The 25,355-nt window shown below is 40.0% G+C and overlaps 1 protein-coding gene across 2 annotated transcripts in view; it reads left to right on the top strand.

Moving 5' to 3' along the window:
- The first annotated feature begins 2,385 nt into the window (after nucleotides 1–2,385).
- HCF208 (chaperone (DUF2930)) overlaps nucleotides 2,386–25,355 on the top strand; it is a 109,641-nt gene continuing 86,671 nt past the window's right edge. The window contains exons 1-4 of one of the 2 annotated variants that reach the window (XM_089404533.1): nucleotides 2,386–3,340; nucleotides 3,647–3,759; nucleotides 3,874–3,945; nucleotides 19,120–19,191. In XM_089404533.1, coding sequence (XP_089260659.1) covers nucleotides 3,061–3,340; nucleotides 3,647–3,759; nucleotides 3,874–3,945; nucleotides 19,120–19,191 — 537 coding nt within the window. In that variant the 5' untranslated portion in view covers nucleotides 2,386–3,060. The remainder of the gene's footprint in view (nucleotides 3,341–3,646; nucleotides 3,760–3,873; nucleotides 3,946–19,119; nucleotides 19,192–25,355) is intronic. The other variant, XM_089404534.1, reaches the window with a different exon arrangement.

Here is a 25,355-nt window from a genome sequence, read left to right as displayed (position 1 = left end):
AGACCTTAACACCGAAAAGCTACAACATCATTTCCGTATGTTCCGAGTCTCACACTAGCTGCAAGCTTTGGAGATGGCAACCAAAACCAAGCTGCCATTAGAATCCAAAACCCTAAACCCTTCAACAAAGCAGCTAATAAATTATACATTCAACAAAACCAGAGGGCTACCATTATATCAGAAAAACCAAGCTGCCATTAGAATCCAAAACCCTAAACCCTTCAACAAAGCAGCTAATAAATTATACATTCAACAAAACCAGAGGGCTACCATTATATCAGAAAAAAGCACAAGACCTTAACACCGAAAAAAGCACAAGACCTTAACACCGAAAAGCTACAACAAAACTTCCAATAAGCGAGGTGAGGTGTTGAGAAACACACGGTGAGAGGTGTTGAAAAACACTTCAGAAAATGGCTGGTAGGATAAAAATCCTACCGGATAGAAGCCATCAGTCCAGAGCTCGCCACACATTCGGCGGACCTTCTCCAGTGCTCGCCGGACCTGCCACACCTGCAACAATTGGAAAAAATTAACAAATGAGCAAATGCAGAAGAAAAAAACCCAAAAAACCAGTCAAATACCACCGAAATTTGCAGTTACCTGTAAATTGGTACTGGCTCCTCCCCAAACAGCAAATAGCACGAATTAAACCACCGACGGTCCTGGCTGAACAGCAATTGGCGGACATGAGCTCAACAATGGCGGACCACCCTAAACCACCGACGGTCCTGGCTGAACAGCGATTGGCGGACATGAGCTCAACAATGGCGGACCACCCTAAACCACCGGCGGTCCTGGCTGAACAGCAATGGGCGGACAAGAGCTCAACAATGGCGGACCTCATGCACAGGTAATGGAGCCCTCCCGCGCCATCATCGGCGGAGGGCTTCGAACAACCACCAGACCTGAACAGAAAACCCACAGTCGGAGCATACATCGCGCGGTAAAGGCGGAAATGAGCCCCTCCATGCTCGTTTAATAAACCCTAAACCCTTGACACGTTCGGCAACAGGTGGCGGATTGAGTTGGCGTGGTGTCGTACGAGGCCACGTGCCTGCAACGTGCCCGTCCGCCAGGTGGAGGGGAGGGCGCACAGGTAATGGCGTCCCTCCCCTATTGCACTTTATTTAATTTAACATAAGAAGACCTTTATTTAATTAAACATAGGAATACAAATTTATGATAAGACTTTTGTACCTTGCATATTAATTGATAAGACCTTTGTACTTGCTCATTAATTTATGCATTGAGCAATAACATGTTGAATACGATGGCCAATGAGATTGTAGAAAATTAAATTAAAATATTGTAAAAAAATATTAAATTTCAATGTGCAAAGTAAAACTATGGAAAATTTACAAATATTTTTAGTCAACCCTAAATTAATATAGATTTAACCACAAACTAAATGCAATATCCCACGCCTACTTTAAGGGATAACAATAAATTATAAACAAAGTACAATTACATTACATAAAAACCTTTTTTTTCATCAACAAAATAGAACAAGTTCAGCCAAATTATAGTGTGGATTGATTATAGATAAATTAATTTTCAAATGACTAGAGATAAATTTTCATGGTAAATTAAATTTCTTTTGACCATTCGTGCTTGAGTGAAACTTTTATTATTATAAATAATGCTTAACAAACCCAACTATACCCTATGAATATTTATAATTTTTATATTAATAAAAATTATACAAACTCATAATATTATTATCCAATTTTAAGGTCACGACCAATCCAAACACCTAATTGATGTCCAAGAAGGCATACATACTCTACCCCTATGGTTTTGAACTTATGACAAGTCATGAGAAAACACATACTCTTAACCATTAAACCCACTCAAATTATCATAAACAGATAATTATATTTTCATTTTAAATTTAAAAAAATAAACAATTAGTTGAACTTAAAATACTTATCCACTGAAAACACAAAATAATTATATTTACATTTTAAATTTTTAAAAAACTAAACAATTAGGTGAATTTAAAAAACTTAACCACTTAAAAAAAAACTAAATAATTATATTTTCATTTTAAATTAAAAAAAAAACTAAACAATCAAGTGAATTTTAAAAACTTAACCACTTAAAACGGAAATGATCATAAGAAAATCGAAGTACCACAACACCATGAAACATTTCAGGGTATCCCACTTACTCATGCATATTTAAGAGCCGGTGCAAAATTGCTTGCCCAGTCATTTAGGTTGAAGCTCTGTAAAACTGTTGCCAGATTAAAGAATCACCTCTGTTTTGAAAAGCATATGAATGCACCTTTGATGGCGATTGCTGGACATTCCTTAAATCTTATTTCCATTAATCATAGATGGCGATTGCTGGACATTCCCTATCTTATTTCCATTTATCATAGACATAAAAGAAGATCGAAAATTCTACATCTTTGGAAGCCGCGCTGAATATAATGAAAGTGAAATAGAGCAGGAACAAAAGTCTACTCAAATAGCTAAATCAGCTAAATCTATATTGTTTGATTCTACATCCAGTTCCATGAACTCTTTATGCATCTCGAGGATAGCTTTTTCCAGAAATCTCTACACAAAAACATGCCTGGAGACTGAAGTGCCTTGTACCCATACGTCTTGAGTGGTGGACAAAGCTACTTTGCTGCACCAGCACTTGACTTTTCACCAGCACCTGCACACGATCTAGATCTCCACCACCTGCAACCCTAGGTTCTGCAACCTATGCTGTCCCTCCACCGCGTGCTGCTTGCCGATATACTGTTGTTTCAATCGCTAGATCTGGATATTCTTTTACTTCAAGTCATAACCAACCATACGAACCTCGGTTGCTGGATATGCTGCTCTCTAAGCACCAGTCTCGCTCGGCAAAGACTTACATACCCCAAGGGAGGGACTTGTTAACTTTGCAACTCCCCACTTGTTCAATGATGGCAACTCCTCACAAATACAGACAAATATAGTAATATTAAAGTGGACACGTTTAAATTATCTTCTTATCCTGAATCATGGTCATGTCAAAATAGTGGTTATTTTATTTTGTTTTTATGCTCTGGGGAAGGTAATGGCCGCTTCCTGCCACCCATTTATGTCGCTGGTTTTCGATAACGGTGTGCCATTTTCTCGATATCAATCCCAATATCAATATCATACTTTTTACAATGGCGCAAATCGAGTATGCGACAGTCATAGTTTCTACCCAATCGCGAAAAAATATGAATGCCATGCTTTCCAGAGAGAAGGAACACGAAAGCAAAGCTTGGTGGCTCATGCCACCAATTCGAGAGAAGAGGATCAAAATATGGCTTCAGAAATTGACTTATCTGTATTCCGCTTTACTCTGGGTTCGAGACTCCACCATATCTAGCCTTGATTTTAATTTGATTTCCCGCAATCGCTTCAATCCTAGGCATTTTGAACATTATTGGATTGGATGTATGTGCGATGTTCTCTTCCACAAATAGTCCATTGTGTCTTATTCATTTTTACAAAACTGCTATCTGAACAGAAATTCAAGTAATCTGCATCTAAAAAGATCGGCTATTGTTAGGATTTATGGAAATTTTGAAAATTGTTTCCCGCATTGCATTTATCAGAAACACGTGAGCTTCTTATAAGTTATGTCCATAAAATGTATTGGGTTTTTGCAGGAATACCGGGTTTTGACGAGTCCAATCTGCCTCGAGTCATTGGTATTGTATGTGGCCTTCTGTTGGGGTTAAATCATATTCTGTCCCAAAATTCGGCGACTCCAGCACAGTTAGTAAGTTAGCAGTCCTCTGGTCTTTACCTTAACTTGTTTATAGAAGGAATCTTTATTTATTATTATGCGACAAAGGTTATCTAAACAACTCCTGTCTGCCAACTATCTTGACAGAGATCAGAAGCTGTGGGGCTTGTTCTGGCATCCATTGCTGTCTGCCTTCCATTTGCCGGTAGACTCCTGAAAGTATGTGCTCTAAGCTTAGTGCCTTTTTGTCTGTTTTTATTTTTGCACATCCTTTTTTGCATACTGGGAAGAAGATAGAGACACTTTTTAAAATCTCCCTCAACTTGCCATCTGCTTCTGTTGTGAGCAAAGTGAAATTTTAATTTCCACACTTTCTTCAGCTTGATGCATCCGGAAACATTTGTGTAATAATTTTATTAAATTTGAAAAAGTGAGTTTGGTCTTGTCATTAGTGGTTATGGTAGCATTTGCTAATGGTTAAATGCTAGCATTAGTATATTTGGGTCATTGCCTACACCTGCAGTAGGGCTTTCAAATCCAATACCACTGACAGACTCTACCTCGGTATAAGAACTTCTGGGGACAATCATTTAGGCTACCTGACTTGCTTGAATTTTACAGAAAAAGTGATTTTTTGGAAAGTAAAGATTGTAAGCTGTTACATCGCATATGGATTGCTGTTTAGAATCTGAGAACAGCTTTTATATATGGCCAAACCGGGGTTTATATTTCTCCAGTCTGGTTGATTTGATAAAAAGTCTTTAATTTTTCCCCTTTTGATTTGCTGGAAGCATACTGTGCTCTCTAAATAGTATGATATGATCATATTAATTATCTCATTGAGGAGAAAGGGTTAGGGTTTATGCTAGAGCTTCAGTCCCTGCAATTGTGGTCTGGATCTCTCCTTGCCAAAATCACTCCCTATTCTATTTGTCCGGTTGGCCTGCACTGGCACTTGCAATCTGACCAAGGGATTTTCCCTTTCTTTTCCTTAGATGAAAACCAGTGTGCCACCATTGTTGGTTGCAGACCACGGGTTTGGTGCAGTGCCCATGTTGTTCTTTCTACTTGGCTTGAGAATTTCTTAGTTGAGTAGACCGTCCATTTTAGCTGTTCTGTGTGGTTGGAGTCCCCAGGCCTTACACAATTTTGACATGTTCTTGATTGCAATTTGTTGAATTTCCTAACCCCAGTAAACTGGCAAATTACTTCCTAGTAATTTCCTTTCTCTGAATTAATTTAAATTGCAGCTTACTGAATAAAATGCATTACTGGGATTTTTAACTGTTAAAATAAATTATTTTCAGCGGAAACAAATTATCCAATTTCAACACACGCACAGAGAAATTTTCTGCCCTTCAAATCTGTTTTTATTTTTTATTTCTTCAAAGACTACAAGGGCACCCTTATTGGGAAAATGTTCCATTGAGGAAAATACAAACTACAAGAAAAGCCTGGTGAATTATTTTGCTGGAGAAACCCCTGCTACAGCTGCCCTCATGGCCTGTATGGCCCTGCTCGCACACTTCGTGGCTGCCTGGGGCCTTATTGGCCCTGCCCGCGCATTGTATGTCTTGCCTGCAGCTGTAAGACCTTGCTGCCCTGCTGCTGTGATGGTTGTATGGTTTGTACAACTATCCTTCAATTTCTGGCTCTTGGGTTTTTCTCCTCTTACTGCCATCTGCTTGTACTCAGACTCCTTTGGACTTGATCTCTGGATGAAAGTCCTTTATCACCCTTGCTGAGATTTCCTAATCACTCACTCAATGTCTCTCTTGCGTCTTTCTCCTTCACCTGGCCTTGCTTTCATAATCTTGAGTTATGATTGAATCCATTAACCCTAATCTCCAAAGTAATTGACTGTTAAGATTAGATCTCACCTACCTTAAGATCAACGGTTAAAATTCTTCTAATTCACTAATGTAAAATCCTTTACATCTCATAAAATTAAACTCACTTTTTATTAAAAACAATTCACTTTAATAATTCTTTTAATTAAAGTGAATTTGCTAAGGTTGAAGGCTTTGGATGACTTTCACACGTTTTGATTCTTAGATCTGTGCAGAATTTCCAGTTCGATGCTACAGACATCAACACTCTCTCAATGATGTTACTCATTAGTGCCATATAGTTTGGAAACTTCTTCGGAGGCCTGCTCTCCCTGGATGTGCTCCTAGGAGCCTCAACATGCTCCTGAGCATCCTTCAATGCTCGTGGAAATCATCTGGGTCTGTTGACAGAGTTGGGAGGAACTACTGACCCCTCCTCCCCAGATGATGTCTGACTCCTTGAACTAGAAGCTGCTAAATGATATTCATTTTTTGGAAGCTCCTTCTCTTTGTCCTTTGTCCTTAGTAGTGGCTCATGACACTTCCTATATGCGAAATTCTTTTCGAACTTCACATCTCTACTCACAACTGTCTTCATTCGTGTTGGAATAAAGATTTTTTAAGCTTTTGAAGTCCTGTTGTACCCCCCAAATATACCCTTCTCTCCTAAAAGCTCTAGCTTTGTCCTCTTCTCCACAAGCTCATGGATGTATATTGGGCAACCAAATTCCGGAAGTGCACTATCTCTGGCTTCACCCCAGTGAATGCTTCCTCTGGAGTTTTGTCCCCTAATATTATGTAAGGACTTCTGTTTTGAATATATACTACTGTATTACATGCCTTCAACCAAAGAAACATAGGCAGATCGTGGTCATGAATCATAGCCCGGTAGCACTGATGATGGACTGATTCTCTCTCTTTGCAATCCTAATCTACTGTGGGTTGTATGAAATTGTCAACTCCCTCTTGATCCTTGCGTCCTTGCAAAAATACTTGAAGTCATTGGAAGTGTACTCGCCCCATTATTTGACTTCAATACCTTGATCTTACTTCTTGCCTGCTTCTCCATGAGAACCTTGAACTCCCGAAACCAACTGGGGACCTCATCCTTGGTCTTCATGAAGTAATCTATGTCCTCTTGGGGTAATCATTAAGGAATGTCTCACAGTACATTGCTCCCTATATTGATGTCACTGACATCAAACCGCTCACATTTGAATGAATGAGATCCAAGATAACTTTCGACTTGCTCTCGTTGCTTGGAAAAGCAACCTTGGCATTCTTGCCAGATGCACACCCTCTGCATTGTAATGTCTTCTTCTAATTAATTGCCCAAGGGAGGATGAAGTAACTTATCCAACCCCGTATGCTATAGTCATTTATAGAGGGGGAATCCCATTATTCAATGTTATTGGGGTAGCATTAGATAAATTGGGGTAATTGGAGGAAAACTTGTGAAAGAAGCCAAATTTGGGGCAAAATGGATGGAAACTTGTTAGCCCCTCAAATTAAAATTAGGAGAAAAGGAGAGAGGAGAATCCTTATCATGGATTCTTGATTTTGTCTGATATGTGAGTTGAGGCCCTTGAGGGTTTTAAGACCCCTTTTCTCTGGTTGGTTTCGGTGGTGAAAGATTCCACCCTAGCCAATCCCTCTGTCCCTTTACTCTACTTCATGTAAATTTTGAGGAATTATCCATTTGTTGTGGCAATCAAGGATTTTTGAAGGAGTTTTCTATGGCAGTAAAAATTATTGAAGGGATAAACTTCATAGCAAAGCGTTCTGAGACCTTACCTGAGGTAGTGACCACCTTGGAGAACCATTTTCTTGTGGCAGTGGATGCCCTAACCAAACAAGAAGACTTACTTGAAGCAGCGTGGCATAATTCTATGACAACAAAGCTTTTTTGGAGCATTTCTTGTGGCAATGAATGCCCTAACTCGACAGCGAGGGCCTCTGAGGCCACCTTTTTCAAATATTGTTGGACATCTGAGGCTTCCTTGGGCAACAAGGTTTGAAGGAGACATCCTGTGGCTGCGAGCTACTTTTGGAGCTCTCTATATAGTAGTGAACCCTCTTTAAGAACATTTCTGGAGGCAATGAAGGCTTATTTGCTAACCTAGGTCTATTCCAGGCCAAATTCTATGACAGTGGGATTGTGTGACACTATTTGGGCAATGAAGGGTAATTCTGGGATGGAATATCTGTGGCAGCAAGGTCTTCGAGCATTTCTGGGCCATGGATCACTTTTGTGCCCTTATCTGAGGCCAATTGTGGTAGTCAAATCCCTTATTTGGACATAGAGGCCTATTAGGGCTTCTCTAGATGACAACAAAGTTTTGTTCAATCAAATTTGTGAAGTGCAACTTGAACAGTAAAAGTGGTTGTGTGTCCTAAGGCAACAAGGAATTGATAAAATTTGTAAGTTGGTGGTATGTGTGTGGAATCAACCTAATATACAATATTGCTAATAGGATTAATTGATATTGTTTTACGGTTGCACTAAAAGAAAGATTGCTACTATTTGTAAATTGATGAGTACTATACAACAAGGTTTGCTAGAGTAACAATACTAGAAGTGGGATTGAGAATTATAACTTGCTACATACATATTGTTGGTATTATTGGTAAAATCAACTTCTTATTTAGATTGTGGTGCATTCAATAATCATCTTTGTTTGAAATTAGTAGAAACATTGTGATATTGGTGCAAATTATCATGCGCTCTTTTAAACCCTAAGAGTAAATTTCCCTTAAGGGACATTTAGTGGTATTAGACCTGTGCATCTTGCGAGCCTGTGAGCATATGAACCTTGGATGTTTTCGGAAGATAGGGAGAACTTATAGTTCAAGAGAAGAGGGGTGCCCACAACTCAGTCATGGAAGAAAAGGAGCAAGATAACCCTTCTAGCATCTTAAATGAGCTATCAAGGGGCCAAGAACAAATAATCCAAAGGCAGCAGCAAATAGCACAAGGGCAACAACGGATGGCTCAAGGACAACAACTAATGACCCAATTTTTTTGCCCAATTAATGGCAAATCTAAAAATTACAAGTAACAATGCTGCTAATGGTGGTAATGAGAGTTTTCCAAAAGGGAGAAACAACCATAATCCTGTCTCCTTCAACAATTTTGAACAAGCAAACACAGGGGAAACTAGTAGAAGGAACCATAGACCTCTACTACCCCAATTTTTAGATGGTTAGGGGGCAGCAACTCAAGGAGCAACATAACAGAATGGAGACCTTACATAATATTTTGGGTGCATGCATCATTAGGGGAATATGTACGAGCAACCGTGACTTTTCATGAGTTCAGTAGCATTAAGTATAGAAATAGGCCCAAGGCACAACAAAATCATGATCTAATGCACAAGGTTGGGAAACTGTCCATTCCCTCTTTCGGTGGGTCATCCAAGTTCTCGGCAAGGGCTTGGGTACAAAACCAAAACCCTACTTCCAACTTAACCATTGTTGGAAGTAGATGCTATCAAATTTATCATTTTGCATTTGGAAGGGGAAGCAAATGAGTGGTGGTACCATGATTGGTCACTTTGGGACATGCCAGCATAACCTCTTATGAGGAATTCATTCAAATATTGATAGATTGATTCGACTGAAAGGATCCAGATATACACTTAAGAGAACTAGCACAACTCAAGCACACCGGGACACCAGAGTCCTACATTTTAGAATTCCAGCAGATATCGGTCATGGTGACAAACATATCTTAATAGAGATTGGTCATGCTCTTCATAGAAGGTTTAGCCAAACCATTGCATGACTGGGTCAAGACTTTCAAACCTACCACCTTACATGATGCCATCACCAAGACACGAGATATGGGAGATGGAGGACCAAAGATGAAATTTCCATCCAAACCACTCATCCCTTCTAAGGACAAAGATAAGAAACCATTTCAGAAAGATGGGACTAGGAAGGACATGTTGGATGAGGAGACTCGAAGCCAGTTGAGGAGGAAGAAAATCTGCTTCACGTGCAAGGAATCATGGGGACTCGGTCACAAATGTTTGGGAAAGGGGAAGATCCATTATATTGAGGTGGTGTTCGACAGTGATGATGAAGATGATACAACGCCAACACCAAGCAAGGAGCCTAATAGTTACGGGGAAGAACAATCACTTGAGGAGGCCAAAGGAGACAAGAAACCCTGTACAAGAATCAAGGGTGGTACTATCCCCTCTCTCTCCGGAGTCCCTAAGTATTACACCTTCAGATCATGGGGGTCATACAGGGGCAACAAATCACAACTTTGGTCAATGGTGGAGCTATGCACAATTTCATCGATGCAACTTTGGTGGAAAGAAGAGGTATTGCCATAGAAGAATTTGAGGGCTTTGGTGTGAGAGCAGTTGATGGGTACAACATGACATGCACGCAGGTGATCCCATGTTTAAGCGTGACACTGGGTAATTACACATTCATTGCTGATTTCTACATAGTAGACCTTGTAGATACTAATGTTGTGTTAGGGGTACAATGGTTGTACTTGATAGGAAAATTCTCAATGAACTACTGGGTGATGGAAATGGAATTTCAAACATCAAATGGCAACAAAATAATGTTGAGACGTATGTCCAATGGTGGCCCTCAAACTATATCAACTAAGAAAATGGAAGTGATATACAGGCACAAAGACGTGGCTTGCATAGCAAAATGTTTGATTACAAGACCAAGATCATCAGATAACAACCTGTAGGCTTATGAGTTTGGTACTGAGTGTTAGTTTTTGTAAAATGGAAGTGATATACAGGCACAAAGACGTGGCTTGCATAGCAAAATGTTTGATTACAAGACCAAGATCATCAGATAACAACCTGTAGGCTTATGAGTTTGGTACTGAGTGTTAGTTTTTGTAGCATCAAAGGTGTTCTAGTCTCGAAACTTTGTGGAGAGGCTAAAACACAAGAGTTCTCCATAACCTAGAAATCATTTCTGGAAATTCCACCTAGAAGTGTCTCAATCAGATAATTATCCTATTTTTAAATATTTCCTAATCAGTATTAATTGAGAAAGATGTGAATCATCGAGAAACTCACATGGATTGACTCAGATATGATCTTAGCCATCGACTAAGATTTAATCTTGGTCGTTGGAGGTCCAATAGAAGATTATAAAAAGAAGTCGATGGGTAGATGGAGAACATACACACAGAGATCAATTTCCTTGGAGAGTTTGATTTTTCTAGAGAGCAATTCTTGTTGGAGGACTTCGAGCTTCAGAAGGGAAGCATAGATAGAGAGGGGCATGGACAGTGAGTTCAGAGGAAAGTTCTTCCAGATTCGGAGAGTCAGCAGCAGAAGGGCTGTATTTCCAAGTGGAGCTGTGTAGAGGCAACACAAAAGGCTTCAGAGGGAGATTGATTTTGCTGAAGAGAGAAATTCAATAGCTGTTGGTCTGAAATTCTCCAGGAGGCCAAGCGAATTTCTCCTAGAGGTAGTGTTAGCCAAGATGTCATTTTTCTTGCAGTTCCGGGCTTAGTGAGTTGGGGCTTGTGCAAGCATTGCGCAAAGGCTCATGTAATGGCTGCATGATTGGTCAATTTTGTCAGTTGTTGGAACAAGATCAGGCCTGGTGTTGAGCCAAAATATCGCGATATTTTCTCGGTGATATTGCGGCTCGCTGAAAATATCACGATATTTCCAATTTTCGGCGATATATCGCCGATATTATCATCACTGGTCAAATCCCTTATTTGGACAACGAAGCCTATTAGGGCTTCTCTAGATGGTAGTGAAGTTCTATTCAACCAAATTTGTGAAGTGTAACTTGAACAATAAAAGGTATTGTGTGTCCTGAGGCAAGGAATTGATAAAACTTGTAAGTTGGTTGTACCTAATATATAGTATTTCTAATAGGATTAATTAATATTGTATTACGGTTGTGCTAAAATAAAGATTGCCACTATTTGTAAATTGACAAGTACTATACAACAAGGTTTGCTAGAGTAACAATACTAGGAGTGGGATTGAGAATTGTAACTTGCTACATACTATTGGTATCGTTGGTAAAATCAACTACTTGTTTATATTGTGGTGCATTTAATAATCATCTCTATTTGAAATTAGTAGAAACACTGTGGTACTAGTGCAAATTATCATGTGCTCTTTCAAACCCTAAGAGTAAATTTCCCCTAAGGGACATTACATGCGCACACCCTATTGCTCAATATTGAAATTTGGGAGACCAGTGTAGTGTTGTACGAAGAAGCAAAGTGTTGGAAGCGTGATTTTCCAAAAATCTTTGGAAGCATCTATTATATATATTATTTTGCATTTATATTATAAAAACATCCAAAATACCAAATTAGTTGCAGAAGATGTGAAAACATGCATATTTGTACATAAATCAAAATAAATATGGCATCCATAATTTGAGCATCAACCATCTAGATTCTAGCAATTACAAACAAACATCAAAATTTTAAGCATATCATAGATAGTAGAAGGTAGAAAGTATCAAATTTTTAAGCATATAATAGAAAGTAGACCATTAGAAGATAAAACATTCAAATAACTTATCTAGCAAGTTAGCAGCTATCAACATGACCAAATAGTAATGTTTACAAAATAGGCCACCTGACCACCACCAACTGCACATAGGAAGACTGAAAAGTTCGGATTCACAACATTAAAGTCTGGGACTCTAATCTATCATCTATAGACTATGATAAAAAAGTAGTGAACTGTGAATCTATCTACTAATTTCTCCTCCTTACACCACCACGACCACTACGTCAGCCTCCATGTGGTGGCAGTGAAGAAGATGGTGGCTGTGGAAGTGAAGATGAAGCCCTTGCTGCTGCTGTTGAAGATTGGTACATGGGGACCATGGCATTGGATCGGGGTGGCATCTGAACACGATCATAATCATCTTGGATAAGAGCATCCACCAATTGATCTAAATACAACACTCCATCCTCCAAATTGGCCTCCTCTGGAATTTTGTCCCAAACCTTCAAGTCTTTATTTGTCTTTGCCGCCTCATAGTAATGAGACAACAATCTCAAGTTGTAATGATACAAACCAAGCTCTTTGCCTGATTTATATTTAACTTGTTTCTTTTGACAATGTGGATGAAACTATAGGTGTTCCACCAACTCTCTATAGAAGAAGTGTTCTCCACCTGTGAGAGTGCCTATATTTCCAAAGATTGTAGATGTGGAGTAGCAACGCTAGGTATGTTCCACCACTTGAGATTTGAAAACTTCCCTTGATCTCCAACTACATTTTGGTCCCAAATGCACCATTGGCAAGGATATAGTGGCTCAATTGTTTTCGTATGGTGTCACACTCCTCATCAAGGACTAATTTGTCCAATGCTTTCATATAACCAACCAGAACCTCTAGATCTTGGTGTGGTTTTCTGTTGGTCCCCCCCACCAGGTGCTGGTTTTGAAAACCATGATACATGATAATATTTAGGTGTAAGAACATATGCTAAGGCATGCAATGGAATGTTTAGCATTTCCCATTGTTTTTCCACCTCAACATGAATATAATTGTACGAGATGATATCTCTAGGCTTGACAATGTCTTTAATCTTCCCCAACATGCTATTTGTCTGCTCATACACCTCCCCAATTATTGGTTGATCTGAATCTGCAAACTTGATCATGTAATAAATGTTATTTTTTCTTAAGGTTACATTGTTCTTTGCTTTGATAATTGCATTTCATTATTTACATATTGAATTTACCCCACAACATCATTAACAACATATACAATTATACCAAAAGAACAATATCATCATCAATGCAACAGAACATAAAGGAACAATAGAAGAAAAGCATTCACACATAGAGACACCAGGATTGGTCGGAGACCAGGGCAAAACCCCAAAAGGGGGAAAACCCTTTCAAATTCTTCTTCTTATTAGATTGTCATAAAATGTTCAACAAAGAGAGAGTACAATAATCCATTTCTTCATTCACAAGACTATCCAACAAAATTAACCAAATCATATCCTAGAGATGAACCCAACAATAATATTAATCAAAACCATGATTCAGAAGCTTGTGGTCAATGTTCAACATTTGTGGTCAACTGTCACATGAAACCCTAGGTCCTAGCCGTACGAAGAGACAGATATATGTGCAGCTGAAACTTTCTGGCTGCACATAGAGGCTTTTGTGCGTGCGGCTACAACCAAAATTTTCATGTGGCAAGCCCGCGGCTACGAACCAAAAACCCTAATCACACCTGTGAGCTTTGGACTTTGCAATTTCGGACCTGTACGAACCAATCTTCGTGAACGAACTTCAAACCTGTGCGAGTCAAACGAAAGAAGAGAGAAGAAGAGAATGCTTAATGTTTGTCACCAAATGAGGGTCACTTGACTTGTATTTTTAACCATCCAAGGGTGTCCAATTTCTCTTTTGGGCCGACCTGTCCTTTTGTGCACGTGGGTTTCCATATTAAAAATATATTTTTCTTTAACCAAATTAAATTCTTCCAAGGGCTAGAAGTGGTCTTCCTTGATGAGGAAGCTAAGTTACCAGAAACGTCCCTCCAAAACCCCAAAAACGTCGTTCGGCGTTTCGGAAACAGAAACGGGTACGATATGGCACAGAAACGGGATGGAAACGGCACAGAAACGTTTCAGTTTTTTGGAAACGCAGGATCCTATTTCTGAAACGTTTCCATTTTTTTGGAAACGCAGAATCCTATTTCTGAAACGTTTCGGGCATTTTTAAGGGTTTTGGATCCATTTCCAGAGTTTCTTGACTTGGATATGACATTGAATGCCATGTCTCATATGACTTTGTTTAATGAGGAAGCACCAATAATTGCATCTTCAAGTGGACATGGCAGCAGTGCTCCCACTCATGGAGAGGATCCAAATGATGATGTGGATCTTAATTACATGGATGAAGACATATTTGATGATATGTAAATGTAATTTATGATGATGTTTTAAACTTTTGAACAATGAACATTGAATACCATAATATGTCATATGATAGTAGACTGCCAGTCATAGTTCATTTTGTAATTTGCACTATGTAGTGTGCATATAGCATTATTAATTTTGGTGATGATGTTGATGATTGAAATTGGAAAACATAAACTTGATGATATGTTGAATGCTAAGTTGCACGAAACGGGGAAACGGGGAAGCGAAACGAAACGCGGAAGCGAAACGAAACGCGACCTCCCCAAATTTTGGAAACGGGGAAACGCGAATATATATAATAATATATATATATATATATATATATATTAAAAACATTTAAAAATTATTAATATACATATGTGCAATCATAAAGCATTAATGATACATTTACTTAAACGGCTTAGAAACTTTAGAAATGGTTTCTAGAACAGCTTAGAAACCCTAAAAAAATTTACAAACTAATTAGAAAAAAAAAAAAAAAAATTAAAAAACAAGTGATTTTTTGGAGGAAACGGGGAAACGCCCATGGAAACGTGACCGTACGGCCGGAAACGCGTTTCCAGGCCGTACGGTACACGGAAACGCGTTTCCGTTTCGTTTCCGTACGGAAACGGACCCTCCCCTGCGTTTCCTGCAACTTAGGTTGAATGTTATGATAATCACTAATGATGATGACAATGTTTATGCTGAATTGATGATGATGATTTGTTTATGTGGATTTCATGATGATGATTATGTATTTTTAAATATAGAATCTAGATTCTAAAAGATGAATGGTAATATGAAAGTTCTATTTTGTCGTGCGTGTGTGTGTGTGTGTATATATATAGATATATATATGTCGTTTCCTTTCCGTATCGTATCCATATTTTTTGAAAACTTGCCGTATCTGTTTCAAACCCCGTTTTCGTATCCATTTCAGTGCAACTTGGCGAGGAAGATTGTCCAATGGAGGGAATTTGTCCTTGAGCTACCAAATTCACAAGAATTTAACTAAATCTGTGAAAGCATGGGCTTGTTCTAGGCTTCCAAGGGAAGCGAGGTAGCAAACAACCTTATCTCTGGCATGTTGCCAATTTGCAGGAGGTTCATGTGGCAATGCATTGTCTTGAGGCACTATTGGGAAGAGATGACATTTCTTGAGGCAACGTTGGGTTTCTGAAGGGCTAATTTATGTGGCAATGAGGGTTACTAGCATTGTTTTGGCAAGAATAATTTTTCTCATCATGGATTGTTGATCTTTTGATTTGTGAGTTAAGGCTCTTGGAGGGTTTTAAGACGCCTTATCTCTGATTGGTTTTGGTGGTGAAAGATTCCACCCTAGCCAATCCCTTCTCTTTATTATATTAACCTAATTGATGAGGCATCATCCATCTATTTGTGGCAATCAAGGGTTTTTAGGAAGCAAATCTGTGGCATCAAGGTTTTGTGGTTGTTTGGGCAGCAAAAAGGACAAAATCTGTGAAAGCATGGGCTTGTTCTAGGCTTCCAAGGGAAGCGAGGTAGCAAACAACCTTATCTTTGGCATGCTGCCAATTTGAAGGAGATTGATGTGGCAATGCATTGTTTTGAGGTACTATTGGGAAGAGATGACGTTTCTTGAGGCAACGGTGGGTTTTTGAAGGGCTAATTTATGTGGCAATGAGGGTTACTAGCATTGTTTGGGCAAGAAATTGTCATATAAGCCAACGACCCAACCTTAAATACTTACTTGTGGCAGCGGGGGGGTTTTGAGGCCCATTTGTGTGTAATATCCCCATTTTTGGTTTCCCTTATGTGGTTATGGTGGATTTCTAGGGTTTGTGTCAACCAGGTCACAAGAGCGAGATTACGTCATTGGTGGGCCTAGAGGGTTTTGGAGGAGTTCTATGGGGTCCGACAGGGTTTGCTTGCTATATTTCATCATAAGGGTCAGTTCTGCATAGTTCATTCTTGGTTCTGTTGCATTATGATGATCTTGTAAAACAAGGTTATTATCAAGCATATTTTAATTAAAACGCTAAAGGTGTTATTTAAAGCGAATCATTTGGAGAAACACCTTAGTATAATAGTTCGTTGGAACTGGGATAGTCTTGAGGCAACGTTGGGTTTCTGAAGGGCTAATTTATGTGGCAGCGAGGGTTACTAGCATTATTTGGGCAGGGAATTGTCATCTAAGCCAACGAACCATCCTCAAATACTTACCTGTGGCAGTGGGGGGTTTTGAGGCCCATTTTCTTGTAATATCCCCATTTTTGGTTTCCCTTACTGTGTGGTTTGTGTGGATTTCTAGGTTTTGTATCAACCAGGTAACAGGAGCGAAATTACGTCATTGGTGGGCCTAGAGGGTTTTGGAGGAGTTTTATTGGATCCAACAGGGTTTGCTTGCTATATTTCATCATTAGGGTCAGTTCTACACAGTTCATTCTTGGTTCCGTTGCATACTGAGGATTCCTGTAAAACAGGGTTATTATTAAGCATATTTTAATTAAAAACGCTAAAGGTGCTATTTGGAGAAACACCTTAGTGTAATAGCTCACTTGAACCGGGATGAAGAGATCTACAGGATGGGGTGAGGAAAAGTGACTTTTAGTGGCTAAAGGACTCATAGAGGCAAATTAATCAATTTCCGGATTAAAAGTGACTTAAATAAAATGAAATAAAAAGAGTCACTTAAATAAAATAAAAGGGAGAAGCTTCTAGCATGAAAATAAAATAATAAAGTCAAAGTGCTTCTAGAAGGTTGAAGAGAGATCCATTAAATCTTTAAAATAGGGGAAAAGCAAGTCATTTGGGATATTTTGGATTTGGAATATTTTCTCTTTGATAAGTTTAAGAACTTGGTTTTCAAGTTTAGAGAGCCCTAGGATGAAAACCCTTGGGTTTTGTAAATTTTCCTTGAAATTCTACAACTGCTATGATGAACAATTTGAAACTAACTTCGATTCACAAAGACATAGAATTTCTCTACTGTAAATAAGCAACAGAATAAAAATAGAGATAAAGAAACACAATCACACAATAATATTTCTAGGGTACCCAACTGGGAAAACCCTCTCCTTGCTGTATAATCTATTGACAAAAAGTTGAGCAATTTGATCTCTTTACAAGGCAATCTGTTTCAATAGAAAACACACTAGTTCGCATTGCTTAGACTAAGCTTGAAACACCCTGCAAATAACCTTGATCCAACTCCTCTTTTCTTGTGCAGTTTCTCCCTATTTCCTAGCGTAGAATAGGCTGCTATTCTTTAGGAATTTACTCCTAAATCCTAGCACAAACCTACAAGGAATTCTCTCTCTCAAATATGCATATAGGCTCCTCCTTGATACACTATCCTAGCAAGAAGCTCTCCTCGCACAAACTCGTGCAAAAATAATGATACAATTGTGCCTTTCGTCCTCCTTTTAAGCGATTCGATCATGCTATGTCTGGAAAACCCAAACTTAGAACGCAAGTTGAGTTTAACTTGTTAACTAAGAAGAACTGACTCTTCAAATCGTCCGTGCCTCAATTAAAACTTGAAGCTCCCACTCGTACTCTTCTAAATTTGAACATAACTGAGCTTTCAATTCTGTGCATGAATAAACTACTCCATGAACTCGTCCTATCACTACGAACTCGTGCATGCTAAAGGAAGGACTAATCGTGATCTTTTTTGACTAAGGCACGAGTAAAGAAGGCCTACGATTTTCAGCACTCCCTCTTAACAAGGAAGGTGTTACACAGTAATTTGTCACTATCTTCACTCCAGTCCTTCTACTGTGTCATGTGTCCAAGTCAAACATGCTCACATTAGACAAATGCTCTTTGATGCTGCCAAATGACCCACTTTTCCTAAGTTATCTGCATCATCACGTCTATGGACTAAATATACACGCTGAAGGGCGCCCCTAAATAGTCTAGATGCGCTGCCATTGCGGAAGTACACCTGATTCCCGCGATGGTCCGATTTTATGTCCCAACGGGAGGTTGTTTATAATCTTTGGCAATGACCTGACTAGCTACATTATTCAATAGCGATGTCAGCGCTATAGATCAGTTATGCCACCGCGATGATCCAGATTGGGCGAATTTGTTCCAACAGTCGGCCTTCCAGATGACTTCAGACCTGGTTGTTGGCATAGTTTGTATCGCCCTCCTTTCTTTGGTGTGGCTGTTCCATCAATTGTGCTACCTTCCTTTGGGATAAGCTCACTCTTCCACTTTTCATGGAGACTCCTTCTCCTATTTAAACTCTCACTATTGCTATGCATTGCTAGTTTCTGATAGTTGGCTAGTTGAGCAGTGCTATTAGTGTTTGTGAGTTTGCTAGATAGCTGGTGTGAGTGTGACAAGTGTGGGATTGTTGATAACTTGTGGAAGGTTGTGAAGTGCTCTTAATCTTGTGTAAAACTTGTGAGTGAGAGAGACTTGTATGTTGGGAGATCCATCTTCAAAGAGTGAATGCTTGAAGAACATGCTGGCTGGATCCCTTTGAGAAGGTTTGTGACGTCAAGAATTTGGTTGTAAGCTTACTCTTATTTCATTATTAATACAATCAATGATGTTTTCCTATGTCTTGTATGTAATGTACTTGATAGCTCATGATTTCTTGACTTTGTGAGTAAATAGATCATTGTTGTTTTCCGGTTACGTGCTTTGTTGTATTTCCTTTGCATTGTTTCAGGTTGATCACTCATTAGGAGAAGGAAGCGGAAGCTGGAGCAGCGCAACGGAACTCCATCGACCACCAGTTGAGGTAGGCTTCCAACTATGACTATTTAACGAAAACTATTGTTGATCTGTCATTGTTTGTGTCTAGACCCACTCTAGGGCTAGAGGGGTTGCCTTTGTTCGCAGGGGGAACACTTTCCTGCATCACAAATTGGCGACTCGACTGGGGAGTTTGGCCTATGTTCTTCTCTTGTTTGCTCTTGTTTTGATTTTGATTTTGTCTCTTTTGAATTTTGGGGATTAATTATCAGTCTTTTGGGTTACCTAGATCGATTTGGGAAATCCCTCTGTTGTCTGTTGGATTGACTAGTTCTTGTTTGGGAGTTTTTGTTCATTTGTCATTGTTTTTGAACATCATTGCGGAAAAAGCCTAACAGTCGCGATGTCATCGCCACTTTATAGCTTTTCACCCGCGATGATCTCGTGTTGCTAGTTTAATTCTCGCGACGACTCTCGAAATCGCATCATCGCGGAAAATAGGTGTATTTCTGCGATCATCTCGGGTTGTCAGTGTAAAATTTGCGCTGATATCTCTAGTTGTCTGTCCATCACTAGCGATGGTATCTCATTTAGCGATGACATCTCTAGTTGTCAGTGTAACACTTGCGATGATTCCTGTAAAGTTGTTTTTACAACTTTTTACCTCCTGAATTCATCAATCTTGTTTATCCCCTATTGTTTCTTGTCTCTCATTAGCTTGTTTTAATTGCTTTTGGTTAGGGTATTGTCTCTTTGATTTCATTGAGTGAGTCTTGTGTTTTTAGACCATGTGACCTGGCCCTTTAGAAGTTTCGTCGATAAACCGTTTGCTTAGGTTACTTGTCCGTTCAAGGTTCATCCACAACCGTCTTATTGATTTGCTTGAGGCTCTTTCACTGCTTGTTTTCTTGCTGGTTGATTTTTAGTGTCGATCATTGAACCAATTTTTTATGTTGATTCAATTTATTCACTACCAAGCATAGATCACAATTGTTTGGATCGATCAGTTCAGAGTCCAGACTTGCTTGTTTGTCTCTTTAAATTCAAAAAAAGAAAAATTAAAAGTTTGCATTCATTTAGCATACGAAAGTGGAAGTACATTTGCATTACAAATTTTCATGTTTGAGAAATTGGAAAGCAAATTTTAAATCTTTCATTAGTAGTATCGATGCATCGTGAGATTAGTGTATTGATGCATTGTGTTTCTTAGTGTTTGCATTCGCTTGTCTTGGTTTGGGAATGAACTCTCTACCTTTCTGTAAGTAGGTCTTCATCGAAATGAAAGATGTTTTACTCATTCTAGCTGCATCCTAGGTTTCTGATATACATACGGTAGGGCCTGGAAACTGAAACATAATTCAAGATCAACTTTAAAATGAACTGAATAAACCTAACAATGCATTGGAACATAACGCACACTATTTAGAGGTCTAGGCTAGAGACGTGCTCCGACATCATTAAACCTAGTCACTATTGTTTGCACTCAAGGTTGGGTGATTCCTCCTTTTGTGACTCAATAGCGGTCTAGTACGGAATTGTGCTCCCATGTACCGTCGAGTATATGTTGGGAGACCCCACTAGGTTATCATCCTTTATCCTTAGGAAGCCGTGTCTGCCGCCTTGCAACCCGTAACGCACCAAACACAACATTCGGGAAGATTGACTGCCGTACGGAAAGTCCTTGGTTTTCATATGACTGCCAAGGTGTATATGCAGTTTTACGGGTTGTATGGTAAACCTTTTGCCTAGTTTTCCAGAGTAGTCACTTTCGTTCCTTTTCGGACTCCTTAAAAGAAAAGGTCCATTTGAGCACTTGTCTTTTCAGGCTCATTAAACCTCGAAAGAGATAGAGTCACCTTTTCGTCCTTTTCTCGACTCTTGAAACATGAAAAGGTAAAGTGTTGTTCCTGTGTCATAAAATTTATCTGCCCACGAAACATTCCTGGTAACAGTTCAAGTTCTTGGTTGTGGGAAGAGTGTTTTCAGGCTCGTTCTTGATGGCAACATTCCCCGAATCTACCGGGCCAAGGTTTTCCCCCAGATGGAAATCCTGGTCCGTTTCCTCCTTTTGGAAATTCCGGTGGTCTATATATGGCAACACTGTCCTTGCCTGGGTTAACCATAGGTTTACCCGTTTGGTTGTTTTCAACCTTGGTGGTCTCGAGTGTCATGACTCCTGTTCCACCGTCTCCTTCGTCCGAACCATGACATGTTGATTCCAAGGTTGAGCCTACGCCTTCTTCCCCTGTTGCTTCCTCTTCCTCTCCTCCTTCGCCTGGTGAAAGTTTCACATCTAGTAACCAGGAGTCTATGAAGAAGAAGAAGAAGATGAAGAAGAAGAAGAAGTCCAATAAACGTGAGGCAGCTATTGCTCCGAGTACATCTCAGGTCGGAACACCTTCTGCTCCTCTGCGGAAGGTTAAGTTTCCTTGTAAATTGTGCAAGGGTGACCACCTTCTTCGTGATTGTCTTGGCATTCCTAGGATCTTAGAAGTATGGTCTCATGATCCGGCTTGTCCCTCATTGTCCTCTGAAGCTCATGGCGATACTACCATATCAACTTGCAATGGTAAGAAGAAAGGGAAGATTCGATTCCCCTGTAGGCTATGTGAAGGCAACCATCCCCTTCACCTTTGTCCACTCTTGGATAAAGCTTCTGCCGTTTTGGAAGGTCTTACAGCTTCTTCACCCCAACTTCTCGTTGGTTATCAGAGGCTCTCTTCAGACCCTCTCCCGATTGACAAAGAGATTGACTTAGATTCTTCTTTTGTCTGTCCTCCTTCCAAGCCTGGCTGTGCTAAGCCTGTTCCAGACCAACCATTGGTCAGGGAGAGTGTTAACTTAGGTTCACCACCTGTTGATCACTCTATTTCGGAAGAGTGTCATGCTCATGTTCTTCTCTTCTAGTCAGATTCTCCTGAATCCGAGAACGACCCTCCTATCCCTGCGGATCACGAGTGTCCTTCGGTTCCTGTAGAGCAGGGGGGCAATCATATGATTCCCCCACCAAGTAGTTCAGTCGTTTCTTTCGATTGGAGTCATTTGACTACATTCCGCCTTCCATCCCATGTGCCTTTCCAGATTACAGTACATGCCTATGATAAGGTAGTACCTGGCACTGTCTTGGATGAGGGTGCATGTGTCAGTCTTATGCCTTCCACTACTTGGCAACTTTGGGCTCCTCACAGCTTGTGCCGGTTGCACAGCATTTGTTAGCATTTGACGGAGGAACCAGTCAACTGTTAGGGATCCTTCCGAAGTTCCTTGTTACTTTGGGAGGCAAAATCGTCTATATAGATGTACTGGTTGTCCAAGGTGCTTTAGATTTCAGTCTTCTCCTTGGCCGTGACTATGTTTATGCCATGGGGGCCCTCGTCTCTTCGCTTTTCCGTGTGGTTTGTTTTCCACACGACAGAAGAGTGGTGACCATAGATCAATTATTGTTCTTTAGGTCCCCGGTCCTCCTGCGCCGCTGTCATCCCCTCTTGGTTCTTGCTCGCAAGCAGTACCTTCCTTGCCACAGGTCAATTATGTGGCTACCCATTCCGTCTCCACCTCTGCTAATGATCATGCAGATGGTCTTGTACATCATGTATTGGGGGCTTTGGAACTCGATCTGTCATTGGTGCATCATGACATGTATTCCTTATAGAGTGCGTTTCTTCCATCCCGCGAAGACCTCTTGGGAGCCATGTTCTCGTGTGGCCCATGAACAAGAGTTACGAGGATAGTTTGTTCCTGTCTCAACCTCGTTAAAAAATGAAACAAGGGTACGAGGATAGTTTGTTCCTGTGTCAACCTCATTAAAAAATGAAACAAGGAGTGCTGAGGATAGTTCTTTTCTTGTGTCGACCTCGTTAAAAAATGAAACAAGGTGCCCGAGGATAGTTTCTTGATCTTATGTCAACCTCGTTTAAAAATGAAACAAGGAGTCATGAGGATAGTTCTTTTTTACTGTGTCCACCTCATTAAAAAAAATGAAACAACTCCCTTTCCAAATCGAGTCTTTGATTAAGATCTTGTAATATCCAAGTCGAGTCTTTCCAAGATCTTGAAAGTGAACCTTCATTCCATCCACCTCGTTGAATGCAATGAAGCTTGGGGGGCATGTACCTCGATTTGCGTTATTATGTTGGGGGCATGCGAACTTATAACAAGCATAGTTTTTCGTTTCAAGCTTGTGTAAACATGAAACCGAATCCAAGCAGAGTTCTCCATGGTTCAAGCTTGTGTAAAAATGAACCCATACCTGATTTACATCTCGTGATTGCCGTTTATCCACTAAATTCTGCTAGATGAGCTTGGTTGTTTCATTCCATCGCCACCATCTCTTTGGTTGATCATATGCTTTCACTTGGTTGTTTTTCCTTTCTTGAGGAACCGCAGTGATGAGTGGTTTTATTAGCCAGCCTCTTGACCATTACATGTTTTGAGCAGTTCCACCATTACCGGAACCAGTTGCTACCCTTTATACCACTCGTTCCTCTAGGACGAGTCACCTTTAAGCTCTTTTCTGACTCGTAAAAGATGAAAAGATTGCCGAGTATTTTTTCCCTTTTTGACTCGTTAAAAAGAACAAAAATGGAGGTCTGCTTTCAACTCTTTTCTGACTGTGTAAACACGAAAAGATTTCTGTGTCTTTGTTGTTTCAAGCTCGTTATTGGTTACGAAACGACGTGATTCCGACCGCTTTTCTACTTTTTCGGGTCGAAGTCACTAGTTATGAAAAGTACTCCTCGATCGTAATGGTCGGGCGGTTCTTTCGAGTATCGTTTTATATTTTTTCGGGCTCGAGAGACACAAATCTATGAAAAAGGACCCCCCTGGAGTTTTCTTTTCCGTGTCTTTTTCAAACTCTCTAAACATGAAAAAGACTCCGAGTTTTACCTATGTCGAACTGTTAAACCTTGACGACATTGGACTTGTCACCATGACGAGACTCGAGCTTCTCCTCCCTAGGGCTCGTTAAACTATTACTAGGTTGGATTCAACCCAAGGTCAAGCTTATATTACAAGCATATGCTATCCCCTTCAAGCTTGTTTTAAAAAATAACAGGGGTACTCGCCAGCAATGGTGGGGGAAAATTTGGAAATCATCATTGGCAACTAGTCACTCTCGAACATCAACACTTTTGCTTCTTGTCGGGTTGGGACGTCCATACATCGTCATTTGGCCTTCCGCGGGTTTGGGTTGTCATTTACCCTTATTCCATCTGATCCATGCCATCTCCATTAAGCCTCTGATCCCTTGGTACCTGAATGCTGCCACCCTCCGGAGTCGTGTCGCCGACATGTTCAAGAGTATAATCCTTCTGCAGTTTACACCCTCGCCTTCTCCTCTGATACTCTGTTTCACCATCTACTACTTGTTCCTTATCTCGTGTCGTTGATGGGGGAAACATTATGGCCCTCCTGCGACGGGTCGTCTCCTGTCGACATCAGCTCATTATCTAGGAGATTGATCTAGAGATTCCTTTTGGTACCTTAGAGCTTGCATGCCTCAATGGCAAGTTCTTCGCCCCTGACAGTCGACTTTCATCATTGGTTGTTGTTAAGATTTGGTATGTTCTATGCTAGAGCAGTTTATTTAAATTTTCACAGTTAGCAATCACATCAGCATTACGATAAACTGCAGATAGAACATAAATATAAAACGCAGAAGACAAGCCAAGACAAGAGGACACAGGATGTGGCGCAAGCCAGGTACAAACCCCAATGTGGGGAAACCCTTGATCAATTCTTCTTTTATGTTCTTCAAAGTTCAGCAGAGAAAGAGAGAGAGAGAGAGATAGTACATTTACAATAGAAGTCAACACTTTGACTTTTGATATCTGCATGAGATCAGTTGAAGACATATTGCTTCAACTGATTCTTCAAGGTGACTGCTTCACCTTTCATAGTGTTGCAGCTCGTACTCATGTTGCACCCGTCATTGTGCTACACTTGGTCACTGAGCTGCTCCCATCAAACACTATGTTGTTCCTTACTAACATGCCCATCATCATTCATCATCATGTTGTCTCATTCATCATCATGCTGTTGGGATCATCATCCTTGCAGCACCTCAGAGATCATCACTACTGCATCAAGAACTTCATTACGCAAGGTTCTTGAGAGCATCATTGCTGCACCATGACTTCTCCTTGAGATTATTACTGAGATGATCTCTGCACCTATGAAGATCACGACTGTACATTATTGTAGGATGAG

This window comes from Pinus tabuliformis, chromosome 2_2 (genome assembly GCF_031772625.1).
Source record: "Pinus tabuliformis cultivar Carrire ecotype Pingquan chromosome 2_2, CPIR1, whole genome shotgun sequence".
NCBI classification, from domain to species: domain Eukaryota; kingdom Viridiplantae; phylum Streptophyta; class Pinopsida; order Pinales; family Pinaceae; genus Pinus; species Pinus tabuliformis.
This window is presented reverse-complemented; position numbering and strand designations above follow the sequence as displayed.